Raw genomic sequence first — 15,043 nt, forward strand, 5'->3', positions numbered from 1 at the left:
ACAGAATTTCATCTTACATTCAAAAACTATATGATAATATTACTCTATATATACTTTGGCAATTTTTTATTATTAGTTTGTTCTTACTTTTATAATAGTAAAAAGAAGATGCAGTAAAATTGAAGAGGAAAACACATATACCCTTTGATGTTGACTAGGGACCAACTTGAAATAGCACCAAACCAAATTGTCATTTCAATTATATACAAAAAGAAAAATAAGGTTTCTATAATAGTAACAACAAAAGTAGAGTTATTTTATTAGTGAAGTCTGAGAAAAAAAATAGAATATATACTATAAGCCTTATTCTTGTTTGCTTGAGGATTAAAAAACTGTTTACGATAGACTTTCGACTCAGAAGAACAGGATCAAAACTAAGGTTTCAAATATCAATAGACTTGAAAGTTACCATGGATTTAATTGATGGCCTGTCAAATTTCATCTTTTCAATTTCACTTTTTAAATAATAGTACCATTTACAATTAAAAGAACGATGAGTTGATTTTTTGAGTATCTGCTACCTTATCAAAATATGTATAGGGAAACTCTCTCATCAAAGATCAGACAAATCGAGAGAAATTACTTAGTTTTTTTTTATCTCAATTAAAATTCGTATTTAAAACTTTAACTTTTTTTGTATTTCATTGATCATTACGTTATACACTTATATCTCGTAATCATACACTTAGTATAAGAGAAATTCTTAATTTGAAGCATTTTCTCTTTTATAATTCTTACGTAACACAAATAAATTAATCGAATCAGTAATTACTTAATATATATGATAATGTATGTAATTATATTTTTTAGTGTTTTTTATTAACCTGTATTAAGAAATAAATCAAAAAAAGATATTTTAGCATTATGAGGGTTAGGAATATAAAAGTAGAATTTCCCTAGGCTTCCATGTTTGTGAGATCTATGAAACTTTTTAGCTTTGGGACCAAGCTAAAAAATATTAATATAATAAAAAATATTATTTATAAATTATCGATCAAAATTTATGTTGTTTGATTTTTAAAAATTAAATATGAAAGTAAAAATAATCAAAACAGAAGGAGTATTAACTAAAAAGAGTAATTTAACCAAAAGTAAATATGGAAACTAATGGTAAGTAAGTAACTACTTTTCTTACTATAATAATTGTAGTAGTTTATTAATTTACAATTCATCATTCATCCTGTTTATTAATCATTAATCATTTTGATAAACAATTAAGTTTCCCAATTTACATATTAAAGTTAATTCATTTTTACCAATGTACCAACGAACAACTAATGAAAAAAAATAATTAAAAGTGAACAAGTTTTGAACATTCTAAGAACATATTTTATTATATCAAAAAAGTAAGTCCTCACTAAAAAAGAATTTTTACCATCTTGATTTAATGAGCTACACACAAAGTGAAGTCTGATTAATCAAATTAGTAAATTTTATGTATTAAAATCTTTAGTTAACATTATTGATTTTCGTAATACTTTGATAAGTGAGTGAAATTTAATAGTCTGTTTTTATCTATAAAAATAAGAAGATTGAAAGTCACTCAATATAATAATTTATGATATTATATATTCACTATTTAAAAACGTTATGAGGGTGAATTTCATTTTTTAACATTTCTTTTAGAAATACAAAGCGAAATTATTTTTAATCTGAATGATCTTCATTTTGTTTATCTCTATAGTCTCAAAATTAAGATATGATTATTTTATTATTTCTCCATTAAAAGCTAATTTTGTTAATATTGTTTTATTTATAAATACGAATAAAAGGGAAATAAATAACACAGCATGCTAGATAGGGCCAATCATGGTTGTAGTTAAAAAGTTAAATAAAATCATAATGTGAATCAAATTAAATAAAATAACTGATATTCGATTTTGATTAGATTTGATTTTAAATTTTAAAAATTGATCTTATTTAGTTCGTTTTTTAATTCTACTAAAAAACTCTGCATATATATATATAATTCATTTATTCATATATAAAATAGAAATATTTTGTCAAATTCTAATCAATCTAAGTCTTTAATTTTTATCATTTTCTCAAGCTCAACGCCTAAATTTTTATGTATCATGACTTTCAGTGTTGTTTAATTAACTAAATCACTTTGTTTGTCTAATAACAATTCTAATATTGCTATTAGAATCCACAATATCTTTCATATTGATTATTCATGTATTAGATATTTATATCAATCGAAGTGCATATACCTTCAAAAAACTTATTACTTCCAAATCGAAAGAATAAAAAATCTTACCAATTGACAATAACTAAACCAACATTATTTTTTCGTTTAATTTAAAAAATTTAAAAATCAATTAAATTAATTTAATTTTAATTTTAACTAATAACCAATCATAATCAAACGATAAACTCCCCTAATGCAAGTAATATATTTTAACAAAATATAGTTCTTTTATTATTTTGATGCCTTATTCGAAAACTAAGATCGATGTTAGAGCAAACATCTCATATTAACTTTTTTAATCGCATTATTTTAACTAATTTCTATATTTTATAATTTTTAAGGTTAGTTGTTAGATATTAAGGCAACATAAACATCAACGACATATATTTCGTGTATATAGAAATTATTTATGATAAAAACATTAAATAAAAAATTATATTAAATAATATATCTTTACGTAGAGAGATTATTTGCAATATAAGCATAAAATAAGAAGTTATATTAAATACTTAGTAATGTTTTTTTTTATAGAGTCAAAAGTTTAATTTATAATACAAAATTAAGCCAGTAAATGTAAGCTTTTATCCCCTGTATTTGTACTAATATATTTGCAGAAAAATAAAAACGACAAAAAAAAATTAATAAAACAAACAAAACCCTCACCAGTAACCACCGCGATTACTCATAAACAGCGGCAGCAATACCCAAATTCTTCACCGGCGGCTGCGGAGGCGACGGCGACGGAGGAAGTCTAGAAGAGAAATTAGTCAACGGAGCGTCATCTTCGAAATTCAACGAGTAACTCAAAGGATCATAACGGAACTCAGCAGATGAGTGTCGTTTATGACGGTTTCCGTTCCCGTTACTGATGAAATTGAAGATCGTACGGCACTTGTCTTTGATATCAGGCTTGATCCAGATCAGCGACGGGTTTTCATCGGAGGACGACGGCTGCCGTGACGGCGGAGGGTGGTAATCGAGGGCGTGAAGTTTGGTGGTGGTGTTGCGGTGGGTGAAACAGCAGGAGAAACAGAGTGAATTTTTGAGTTTTTGTTTGAGTGATGGTGGAGAATTGGGTATGGTGAATTCGTCGTCCTCCATTGGAGAGAGTGTGAGAAGCTTGTAAGTGAGTGCGTGAGAGAAAACGTGAAGGAGTTTCTTATTTATATCGGGATTTTTTTAATATTACTTTCGTCCGTTTTATTTGTCTATCGTACTAAAAATATTATCGGTTTTATTATATTAAAGAAAACTATCTAACAACACGAATTAATAACATGTTGTTCGCTTATTAATGATTTCGTACTATATTTCAAGTAAGATATATCTAGATACGAGAGAAGGAAGAAGACAAATGAAATATTATATGTATACCAGATAAATGTATATCAACTTTAGATACATTAATATGGGATATTCAGTACATTTTGAAATACAAATATATGAGGAGAGAGAACGAGCGAGTGAGGTACAAGAGAGGTGAGCGAAAGAGTAAGATATATACAAATCTACTTGAATTCTTGTTATATATAGAACAAGTTACACTTATTTTCAATCTCATACATTTAATATATATGTAGTTAAACACGTTAAATATGTATTTGATGTTTAAATTCTGATCAAATTCGTAATATTGAAAACTCATGAGGGAAGATAGTTTCTCCTAAACTAATAGAATATTTGTGTTGTGTACTCTTATATCAAAATTAGATGACAATTTTTACTTATTCCAAATTGGAAAATTAAGAGACTAACCTATTTTACTCTTATTCTAAAATAAAACTAGTTATCGATAGCTTATCTTATGAACGATTTCAATAACATAATTACATATCTATAATGAATTTAAGTCCTAGTTATAGAATGTATTAGTTCATAAATAATAGTACCAATATATTAAGAAAAGCAATTATTTATACTTCAATTTTCTTCATTTAAGACCCAAATTTATTTCAAATACTTTTCAATTATTTATACTTCAATTTTCTTCATTAAGACCCAAATTTATTTCAAATACTTTTCATTTGATTGAATTAATAAAAGTAAAAAATTTAAAAAATATTCCAAAATAATGTCCTTATTCAAATATACTAAAATTTTAAAAACGAACTAGAAAACAAAGTTATAAATTGTTCATACTAAAGTATGCAATAGGCCAAACTAATATGACGTGTCAATCTATACAGCTACAAAATAAATTTGTCTACATTAATTTTTAACACGATTTACCTCAATAAATATGAAAATACAAAAATAATATATATGTCAAATTAACATTATGTGTAGTGCCGCATATAAATTCAAATTGGAATCATGTTCGGTTATAACTTATAACATATTATGATATTAAAATATAAAATTTTACTTTACAAACAATTATTTATTACGGGGAGCATAAATTAAAAAGAGAAAATTGTATATAATATTAAATTATTAATTTAAATTAAATGTTATAATTATACTGTTGTTATTTCGTCTCTCTCCTGATGAATCTCGCTCGCTACTCTCATTCTCTCCCTTTCCTCTCTTGCTTTTTCTACAAACATAAACGTATAAAATGTGTTTGTATTTGTGTAAAGCGAGAGAAAATTGTATACATACATAAAAATTTTTCCCTCTCCCATATCTCGCTCGCTACTCTCCTAGATCTCGCTCGCCAGTCTCGCTTATACAAATAGAAAAGAAATGTATAAATTGTGTTTCGATTTGTATAAAACGAGAGAACATTATATATATATATATATATATATATATATATATATATATACACACATGCAAATACATATATCTTCGTTCTATACTTATAAAGATACAATACAACTATACCCCTGACCAGTTTTCTTTTGTCTTTCTCTCTTTCTCGTTTTATACAAACACAAATTATATAACTGATTTTTTGTATAAGTATACTGAAACAAAAACAATTTATATACAACTGTTTTTTTATACATGTATAGAGAAATACATATTTATATTTGTGTTAGGACCGAAAATAAGCAGGTGTAAATGTGGAAGCTAGCAAAGCAAACCTCGAAAGATCACGAGTAAGAAGACAACGAGAAATATACCAAAAGACACAAACATTTAACGTGGTTCGGTCAATCGACCTACGTCCACAAAGGAGATGAGCAATCCACTATAAATATGAGAGTACAAATACAGAGGGAAACAACCTCAACCAAATTCACTCAGAATACATGGGAGGTTATCACTTAATACATGGGAGGTTCACACAAGTGATAACGTATCAAGCTTGTGACCCATAAATTCTCCCCCTAACCAAAACTCTCAAAGCCTTTAAGACTACATTGTGAATGCTGATTAAGTTAGAAGGAACATTCCTCTATTTATAGAGTCCTAAACCTTTTCCTACAAGAAAAAGGATTAGTCAATCAAAATTCTTTTCCTAAAAGGAAAACCTATTTATGGTAAGAAACCAGGGCAAATAAAACCCAACAAATCTCCCCCTTGACCTGAATTTCTAACAATATAAATTTGTCCACCTTCTTGACTTAATCTTCAACAACTTGCTTCTCCTCTCCATAATCTCCTGTGCAAAATTTATGTCTCAACACAGAGAACCTTTCTGAAACAATTTCTCCAACAAAAATCTTCATTACTGTAAAAAAGTTGCGGCTAGAACTACACCCTTCAAGATGAACACTTCTTTCTAACCTGGTTCTATCATCGATTATCGAACCACTGAACCTGACTTCATCATTGAATCTGGCTCTGATACCACTTGTTAGGACCGAAAATAAGCAGGTGTAACTGCGGAAGCTAGCAAAGTAAACCTTGAAAGATCACGAGTAAGAAGACAACGAGAAATATACCAAAAGACACAAAGATTTAACGTGGTTCGGTCAATCGACCTACGTCCACAAAGGAGATGAGCAATCCATTATAAATATGAGGGTACAAATACAGAGGGAAACAACCTCAACCAAATTCACTCAGAATACATGGGAGGTTCACACAAGTGATAACGTATCAAGCTTGTGATCCATAAATTCTCCCCCTAACCAAAACTCTCAAAGCCTTTAGGACTACATTGTGAATGCTGATTAAGTTAGAAGGAACATTCCTCTATTTATAGATCTATTTATAGAGTCCTAAACCTTTTCCTACAAGAAAAATGATTAGTCAATCAAAATTCTTTTCCTAAAAGGAAAACCTATTTATGGTAAGAAATCAGGGCAAATAAAACCCAACAATTTGTTATTGAGCACAATTATGCAAACTATAGCTATAAGTCTATAATATATAAATATGATTTTTGTGTTTGCTATATGTGAAAATTGCTCCTCTTTAAAATCAATACAAAATATGAACACAAAGTGCAAATTTTCGTGTAGCCCAAATGTAGGAACATAGGAATATTCAGGTGGCCCAAACAGATGTTGGCCCAATAATTATTTGTTACCAACTTGGCCCAATTTTATCTATATTTTGATATTTGTGCACAACTAATAGTAAAATTATATTTATATGTTATAGTTATAGTTTGTATATATAATTGTGTTCTATAACAAATTTTATGTTTTTATGGCTATTAATATGTATATTTCGGTATACACATACAAAAGATCAATTGTATAATTTATTTCGATATACATATACAAAAGAATCAATTGCATAATTTGTGTATATAAAGCGAAAAAAGAGAGAAAAACAAAAGAGAACAAGGCAGGGAAACAACTGTATTTGTATAATTACAAGTGTATAGGGCGAAAATATATGTATTGTATAAACAATTTTCTCTCATTTTATACAAACACAAACGGAAATTATACATTTGTGTTTCTACAAAGTGAGTGAGAGAGAGAGAGAGAGAGAGAGAGAGATATGGGAGAATGGCGAGCGAAATTTGAGAGTGCGGCAAGTGAGATTCTCAGGGAGAGAGACGACGAAAAGATATGTATATATATACAGTTTTCTCTCACTTTATACAAACACAAACACATTTTATACATCTGTGTTTGCATAAAAGTGAGAGAGGCAAGGGAGAGACTGTCAGTGAGAAAACGAGAATGGTGAGCGAGAATTTCGGTTAGAGAGACGTATGAAAATAGTTTGCTACGAATTACAATTAAATCAAATTATTCAAGTTCAGCGAATTAATATTAATATTTGAGGTATCGCTACTTCAATAATAAAAATATTCATCTTATCTTTGAAAGAAAATAATTCTAACTCCTCCAATACAACTCAAGGATAAATTTTTAATAATTTATGATGATTCAATTAAATAATTAATTAACATTTCTCTAATTAACTAAACAACACTCACCTCATATATTTTAAGTAATCATCACATGGCTATTGTGCCCAAATTGAAAGAATTAGTAACAAAATAGTGATTAGTACCGAAAATCACAAGCTAATTAATAAGTTCCCCATTTGTACAAGTCAAGTCACTAATGGCCTAATTAATTAATAGCAAATTAGATTATCTTTTTCTTCTTCTTTTGGTTTATGTCTAATTGTCATTTTGATTTAATTAGGTGGAAGTCACTTCCATTAACAAATCATATTAATCAACTAGTGTACCTTTAAAATGACAAAAATAATTCTTTTAAATATATACTATCATTATTTTTATCAATCAAAGAATAATTAAAGAATCGAAATTCTCGAGGATCAAAGTTTACTAAAAAATAGTACTGAAATCAATCCAAAATATCGAAAGACTGAAATTGAATAATCAAATTGATTCAATTTGATTCAATTTTCTTAATTATTCGATATTTATATCCACTCTTGATTCATAATCCAATGCAAACAAAAATAATACTAAGACAGATTTATTATTATTTTTATATGGGACCAGACAAGATAGTGAAAACTAATTGAATTATTTGGAAATTTTCTTTCATGGTGGGATCCAAAAAATAAAATAAAATGTTAGATAGTGATATTTGGTTCCATTTAAATCACTTGTTCCAATTGATACTCAATAGCCATATGATAATCAATAATGGAATTTCACCAAAAAATCAATTGATGTAACGAAAACTCTAGACTCATTATAATGATTAAGTAATTATTCTTTTTTTGAATTAGCTTTTAACAAGAGTTGATTGTTCATACAGTCACTCGATCATTGATACTCAATGATCACTTGTTCCAATTGATACTCAATAGCCATATGATAATCAATAATCGAATTTCACCAAAAATCAATTGATGTAACGAAAATTCTAGACTCCTTATAACGATTAAGCAATTATTCTTTCTTTGAACTAGCTTTTAACAAGAGTTGATTGTTCATACAGTCACTCGATCCTTGAAAATGACGTAATAAATTCACTCAACTATAAAAATGACGTAACAAAATCATATATATGGTTGTTTTGTAATATAGAAAAATCACTTAGCTATTGTTATATCATAACACCAACTATACTCTTAGCCAGAAAGTGTGTTTTCATTAGCAATATTTGAAGCCAAAATAATTGAAACTCAATTAATTCTCCCAATCCACCAAAGCTCAAACTACATAGAGTTTTTTCTTAAAAGATAAAAAAAATAGTCAATAGGTTCAATTACAAGACACCTATTATATCTATATATATATATAATTTTGTACATTTTAGAAAATCTTGGACACCTACAAGTTGTAGAAAAAGACATATGCAACTTCCTTCCAATTTTCCTAATTATGCACTAGTACTAGTCAAAATTATTGTCATTCTACAACATGGACAATGTGCATTGGATTCTAGCCATGGCACCAAACACTTGGAATGGAATTTGTGGGCACATGTCAATTGCATTAAGTTATCACTAATCTTAAATTGATCCAAGCAAATTGAACATTCATCTTGTTCTTGAGATTTCCAAATCATTTTTGCCCAATTAAACTTCTTTGATCCACTCTTCTTTAGTCCTGAAAATACTTCTCCTTGCAAATTTGGCCTATTCTCCACCATCTCTTGGTTTTGGTTTGGTTTTTGTCTATTGTTGAGACCCCTAAGTTCAATATCACAAGAAGAAAAATACAATTTAGTGACATGAGGATAAAGGGTCAAACAATTAATGGTTGAAGTTGCTAACTTACAAACTACTCCTATGTGGTTTTTCCTAATAGGTTTAAGCTATATACATTGTATGTTTAAAGATCTGTTATATCGTTTGGTACGTGGGACAAGGTCAGGTATTCAAAGATCAAACTCGATAAAAAATTTGTATTGTATTTGATTGACAGTATAAATTTATCTCAGGCTGAATCTTGAATATCTCACCTTATCCCATAGAATTATTCTATCCCACCTCTCAGATGGGATAAACTAGTCCAAAAATTATAATCAAAGGACCATAATTCCAAAATAATTTAGTCCGCAAAACAAACAATCTTCGCATAGTTATTTAACATGTGATGGTGGGCTAGTACCCATTTTTTAAGTTACTAATTATATTATACTACAATTATTTGTCTATAGTTACCTTACAAGTGACCTGATTATGTACTTATATGAGCATATAAAAAGAAAGAAGAATGTATCACCGCTTTTACTTTGTAAATCTATCTTTAAAAATTACTTTATACAAAATGATCGTGAGTACATAGAACTTAAACTCTTTGCTAACATGAAACCCTAAATAAAAAAAGGTAAGGATTGAGTTTTTCACCTCTTATTTTGTGATTTCCATCTTGCACTAAGCCTCTCATCCAACCTTTGCTTGGCTTCTCTTACAGCTTCACCTAGTTTCTCATCTTGATATGCTTGACTTATTAAACCCCTTTGCTATTGATTCAATTATGCAAGAAAACACACAAGAATTAGTACAACAGCACAATAGTAATTAACAACAAGTAAACCTCAAATCCAAATAATTTAGGATGACTATTTATGAATTCTGACTTTATATATCGCTCCATCTAAGCTCATCTCAGTTCAATACTAATTTCATGTCATTACATACAAGAAATAGTATCTTGTAATTATAATAAACAACAACAAATGCCTTAATTCAAAATAAGTACCAGGGAACGACGATATGAATCCTGATTATTCATATCGCTCCATTTAAGCTCATCTTAGTTGAATACTAGTATTATATCATTACATCCATATGAAAAATTTAATACATACAACAAACATTAGTGGTGGTGGGGGTGGGGGGTTATCAATTAGTACCTTGGATGAACTTGAATTGAGGTGGTGTTCATGATTACTAGTGTATAGACAAAAAGAAGACCTTCTTGTGGATGAAAAACTAGAGGTGTTTGATGAATCTATACATCCATTACTTTGATGAAATCTCCTTCTTCTAGCACATTCAACACCAGGTAGCATACCAGCCATTTTTACACAAAACACAATAGAGGAAATAGAGAAAATATTGTGAAGAACCAAAAAACAACACACTATATAGGCCTAACACACTAGCAACTTCTTTTTTTAGTAAAAAATGAAGGAGATAGAGGAAATCTTTCTCTTCCTATACCTTATGTATTATTAGTATAAATTTCTTATGTCTGAATTTATACGATCACGTAGTACAAAGGTTAAATACTTAATTTTTAAAATAAAAATATAGTTGAAAATTATAAATACTTGCTAACAATTCAATATAGTTAGTAATTAAAAATATGTAGTATAAGAAATTATTTGATTAAAATATAAACTGAGACGGAAGGAATATCGGAATAATTGTCTTTTCTTTTGATTGATAACTCTATGTCAATTTTATTGGTTTTGTTATGTTTATCATAATTATAATATATTTGTGATAGAAAAGACCTCTCTTAAATGCAGAAGTTTCTTGGAAATAATGGAGCAAAAATAAATTGAATCTTGAAATGATGGGCAAATTAATAATTATTGGACTAAAGTTTTTTGGTAGACAAAAAAGGTCCCTACCATTACATTCATTTTTTTGATAAGCTATCATTTTCATCTTTCACTTAATTAAATAATAAATGGATGTGGTAGAATTAGGACATAACTTCTTTCCTTTTTTTAAAATAAAAATTTTACTTTTTAAGAAATACATTTTTGTTCTTTTAAATTTTAAATTTACATTTGTTATATACACACTTATTTTAAATTTTAAATTCACCAATAGTAATAGATTTACCATCAATTTATATCAATGACAAGATCTATAACAAGTAAATACTTTATCTTTTAAATAATTTTTACTTTTCTTTAAAATCAATATTCAGTTATAAACTATCAAAATTCAACATGAAGTTGGATTTCAAATTTGGGGGAGTGTTTATAAATTGCTTCTCTATTTCATTTTTAGAAATTTTATATAAAATGGATGTATTACCCAATATTGTGAATATAAAGAGGTATATTCTAACTCTTTTTTTATTTGCAAAAAATATAACTAAATATAATTATAATTTCAACTCCAATTTCATAATTTTCAAACACTTGCATCCTATAATTAACTTTTTAACTTCATAAATTTCAATAATAATTATTAATGAAATTATCTTTCTATATGTGTAAGGCGTTACCCGCGTTAGTATAGTGTATAATCTAATTAAAATGTTTCTCAAAAGGTAAAATTTACAACCTCTATATATATAAGTATATTTAAGTTGCAATAAATTAGGATTACTCCAAATTATCAAAATAAAATTTTAATCAAATCAAACCAATTTAATTTTATAAACGTATTAAAAAGATAATAATAAATTTGTATATCTATTAAATTTCGAATTAGTAATGATTCATGAATTCAATGGTTTCTCGAACTATAAAATTAAAACTATGAATCTAATTTTAATTGATAGCATCAAAAAATAACATAAAAATGAAAGGTGCGATCTTATTATATTATTTTTATTAGTGCTATAATCAAAGATACTATATATTTTTATATATATATAAAAAGAAAAAGATAGAGAGATAGTCTGTCAAAATCTAATAAAATATAAAAGGCTGCCAAACAATAAAGTATAAAATAAGATAAAATGATATTCTATAAATTAATTTTATTGTACGTCGGACATAATTTTTTAAATATAATATGCATATAACTTATTGTCCATTGAGAAGCCTTTAATTTATGAGGATCATAATATAACCTTTATTTACCAATAAATTTACTTTTTCTTACAATAAAAAAATAAATTCTAGAAATAATTGTAAATTATTCTTACATTCAATCACATGCATCTTAGTTTCTTTTTTTTCTTTTTTTTTTTCTCAAACTTCTTTAACTAAATTTGACACTATTAGAAGAAATAATAATTGATGTAATATAGCAAAATTTACTATTATTTTAAGATATTATTCTGTAGTTAAATTATAGAGAATCTGATCTTATTGTTTCTTGTTTTTTTTTTTTAATAATTGATTGATCTTCCTATGATATATACATATAAGTGATTCTAAAGGAGCTCAATGATTGTTTCTTATGTATAAATAGTTGTGACTTGTGAGTTGTATATTCTTCCAAATGTTATGTGGGGTTCATGAATAATTAATCCCACTAACATTTATTTGTACACCCAAATCAATAAAAAAGCTAAAAGATATTTCAAATCACATCTCAATAATTTCTTTTTATTTCAGTAAAATCTCTATAAAGTAATATAGGTGGATTCATGAAATTTTATTATTTTACAGAGATATTACTTGATAGATAAATTAATATTTATTAATTTAGAGAATGATTTGAGCGTTGATGAAGATTAATTTTGATTATATCAAAATCATTGTATCTTACTAATTTATATATCATATTTATTGATTTCACATAAAAAATAGTATACATAAGATACAACGAATACATCAAAATTATTGTATCTTACTAATTTCATTATTTCAACCTTGTGACATTGTGATAATAAGAGTTTTTACGATGTATTATCGAACAGATTTTGTCGTAGGATATTAGAAGGTTATGACGTGGGACAAACTGATCCAGCAAAGATCGATGTTTTGGATGCTATCAATTTGCAATTCCTGTTTGAACAATAAATGTTCAGAAAGAGACAAAAGCAAATTATTTTCGACACTGTAAAATTCGTTCAGAGGATTCAATCTCAGAGAACTTGAATGAACCTACATGTGAAAATGTCATTCATGAACTTAAGGTCATGATTAATGATCTCGATAAACACAAATGAATGTCAATAAATTGTTTATTATCCGGGTGAAAGTGATACATGTTCAGAGATGCGGAGCTTAGAAGAAATTGTGGATACCATCGGAAAAAGCAATGTTGATGATGAAGTTGAAGATGATAATATACATTACGAATCAGTTAAACGTAAGGAAATACGTATCTCATATAGAACACTTCACAATTTTATGGTGCAGTTTGAAAAAATAACATTGGAGCTCTTGGATTCAATAAGAAAAGTTAGAGATAAGCTTCAACTACATTTAAATTGTAAGAAAAACCAGAAAACAATAGATCATATTTCACTAAATTGTCTTAGATATATTTGTACTTTTAATGAAATATTAATTTATGATATTAATGGGACCATATATTTATATAGGGGTCATCTGAAAATATATTATATTATTATCTTATCGAAATTGATGATTTTTTTTCATTGGCCCAAGTCAGGATTGGAGAAAAATATTGTTTTAGAGAGATAATTAATTTAACGAGTATTAATTTATAGAGTTATAAAATTTATGACTAAGTAGGCGTTTGGCCACGTGATACCACATCACGATATAGTATCGTGAGATGGAATCAGCGTTTGGACATGTGATTTTACGTGGATTCCATCTCATGATTCCATATCATCAGATGTGATTTCATATTCTCCAAAAAACATGATATGGAATCCATGAGAATATCATATCATGATTTGAGATATTTTAATACAAAAATTGATTCACGAGTTTATATTTGTTCAAATAACCCCATATTTATATCTACTAACCATTTATTTCATATGTAACTAAAAATTATAATCACATCATTACTTTTAAACATTTATTAATTCTCACCGACATAAAATTTATTATTCTCACCAATATATAGTCACTTTAACTCACACTTCACGATTGTTGAGTAATAAAACTTTGAAGAGCCCGTAAAAGATGTTTCATTTTACTCAAATATATTAATGAGAAGTGAAAGTTAGATTGAAACAATTATTTAAGTAGAGAACAAATAGTTTTGTAATAATTTATCATGCGATTTTATAATTTTTTTTTATTTGATAAGATTAAATAACCAATTGGGACTATTTTAATAGTTTTAGAACTTAAGAGATTTTTATATTTATGAGAAAATATACAATACCAACATTCCATATCGCATATTCAAACAAAACTTTAATTTCATGTCATAATTCCATATCATGATATCATATTGCATGGCTAAACCTGCCCTTGTATACTTTTCTCAAATACATATTACCAAGTCAATTAGCTTCATTACAAGAAATCTTATACACTACTTGCAAGTCCACTAAGAGCACTCTTAAAATACTATTTATATATAAATAAAATGTATCTTATACAGTAACGAAACGATCCGTTAGTGTATTAAAAATAGCCTTTTCTTTCTCAACTACAACTTGAATATTGGTCAAACCATTTGTCAGCTAATCAGGCCCCTCCATTGCCCTAGACTTTTGTATCCCTTGGCAACCCTGAATTCAATTACACCAACAAAATAAAAATGAAAAACACAGTCAGCATCATGAGGATAAAATGGTCAAAGAAATAATAGAAATAAGGAATCCTAGGTGGGTGTGGGTTGGGTGGGGTGGGTGGGGTAGGGTGCGGATGTTAGCAAGAAGAATGAGGTTATGCTAATGTGCGCCAACAAAATGAAGTTGAGGTCAAGATTAAAGCAAAGTCAAGATTAAAGCAAACATCATGAGGATAAAGGAGAGAAAATGAGGTACCCCATGTT

The 15,043-nt window shown here is 27.5% G+C and overlaps 3 protein-coding genes across 3 annotated transcripts in view; all 3 read right to left on the minus strand.

Annotated features, from left to right (window-relative positions):
* Positions 1-2,869: 2,869 nt before the first annotated feature.
* LOC107025379 lies at positions 2,870-3,292 on the minus strand. Its single transcript, XM_015226170.2, has one exon. It carries the CDS (start codon positions 3,290-3,292, stop codon positions 2,870-2,872), a length of 423 nt encoding a protein of 140 aa, XP_015081656.1.
* Positions 3,293-8,630: 5,338 nt separating this feature from the next.
* Positions 8,631-10,837, minus strand: LOC107024256 (probable E3 ubiquitin-protein ligase RHY1A). The gene is made up of 3 exons (XM_015225195.1): positions 10,333-10,837; positions 9,824-9,939; positions 8,631-9,163 (listed from the first exon to the last, which is right to left on the minus strand). The coding sequence occupies exons 1-3, from the start codon at positions 10,498-10,500 to the stop codon at positions 8,851-8,853; spliced, it is 597 nt and encodes a 198-aa protein (XP_015080681.1). The 5' UTR covers positions 10,501-10,837; the 3' UTR covers positions 8,631-8,850.
* Positions 10,838-14,437: 3,600 nt separating this feature from the next.
* The window catches only part of LOC107024514, a 2,200-nt gene continuing 1,594 nt past the window's right edge, over positions 14,438-15,043 (minus strand). The window contains exon 3 of the mRNA XM_015225502.2: positions 14,438-14,777. Coding sequence (XP_015080988.1) covers positions 14,726-14,777 — 52 coding nt within the window. The 3' untranslated portion in view covers positions 14,438-14,725. The remainder of the gene's footprint in view (positions 14,778-15,043) is intronic.

Source organism: Solanum pennellii, chromosome 7, assembly GCF_001406875.1.
Source record: "Solanum pennellii chromosome 7, SPENNV200".
In the NCBI taxonomy this organism is placed as follows: Eukaryota; Viridiplantae; Streptophyta; class Magnoliopsida; order Solanales; family Solanaceae; genus Solanum; species Solanum pennellii.

What these genes read in the sequence shown, in the direction of transcription:
- LOC107025379 (XM_015226170.2), bottom strand. Translation starts at nt 3,292, where the DNA reads ATGGAGGACGACGAATTCACCATACCCAATTCTCCACCATCACTCAAA.
- LOC107024256 (XM_015225195.1), bottom strand. Translation starts at nt 10,500, where the DNA reads ATGGCTGGTATGCTACCTGGTGTTGAATGTGCTAGAAGAAGGAGATTT. An exon ending in TCAATTCAAGTTCATCCAAG is followed by an intron (nt 9,940 to 10,332) that starts GTACTAATTGAT and finishes TTGAATCAATAG; the next exon opens with CAAAGGGGTTTAATAAGTCA. An exon ending in TGGAAATCACAAAATAAGAG is followed by an intron (nt 9,164 to 9,823) that starts GTGAAAAACTCA and finishes TATTGAACTTAG; the next exon opens with GGGTCTCAACAATAGACAAA.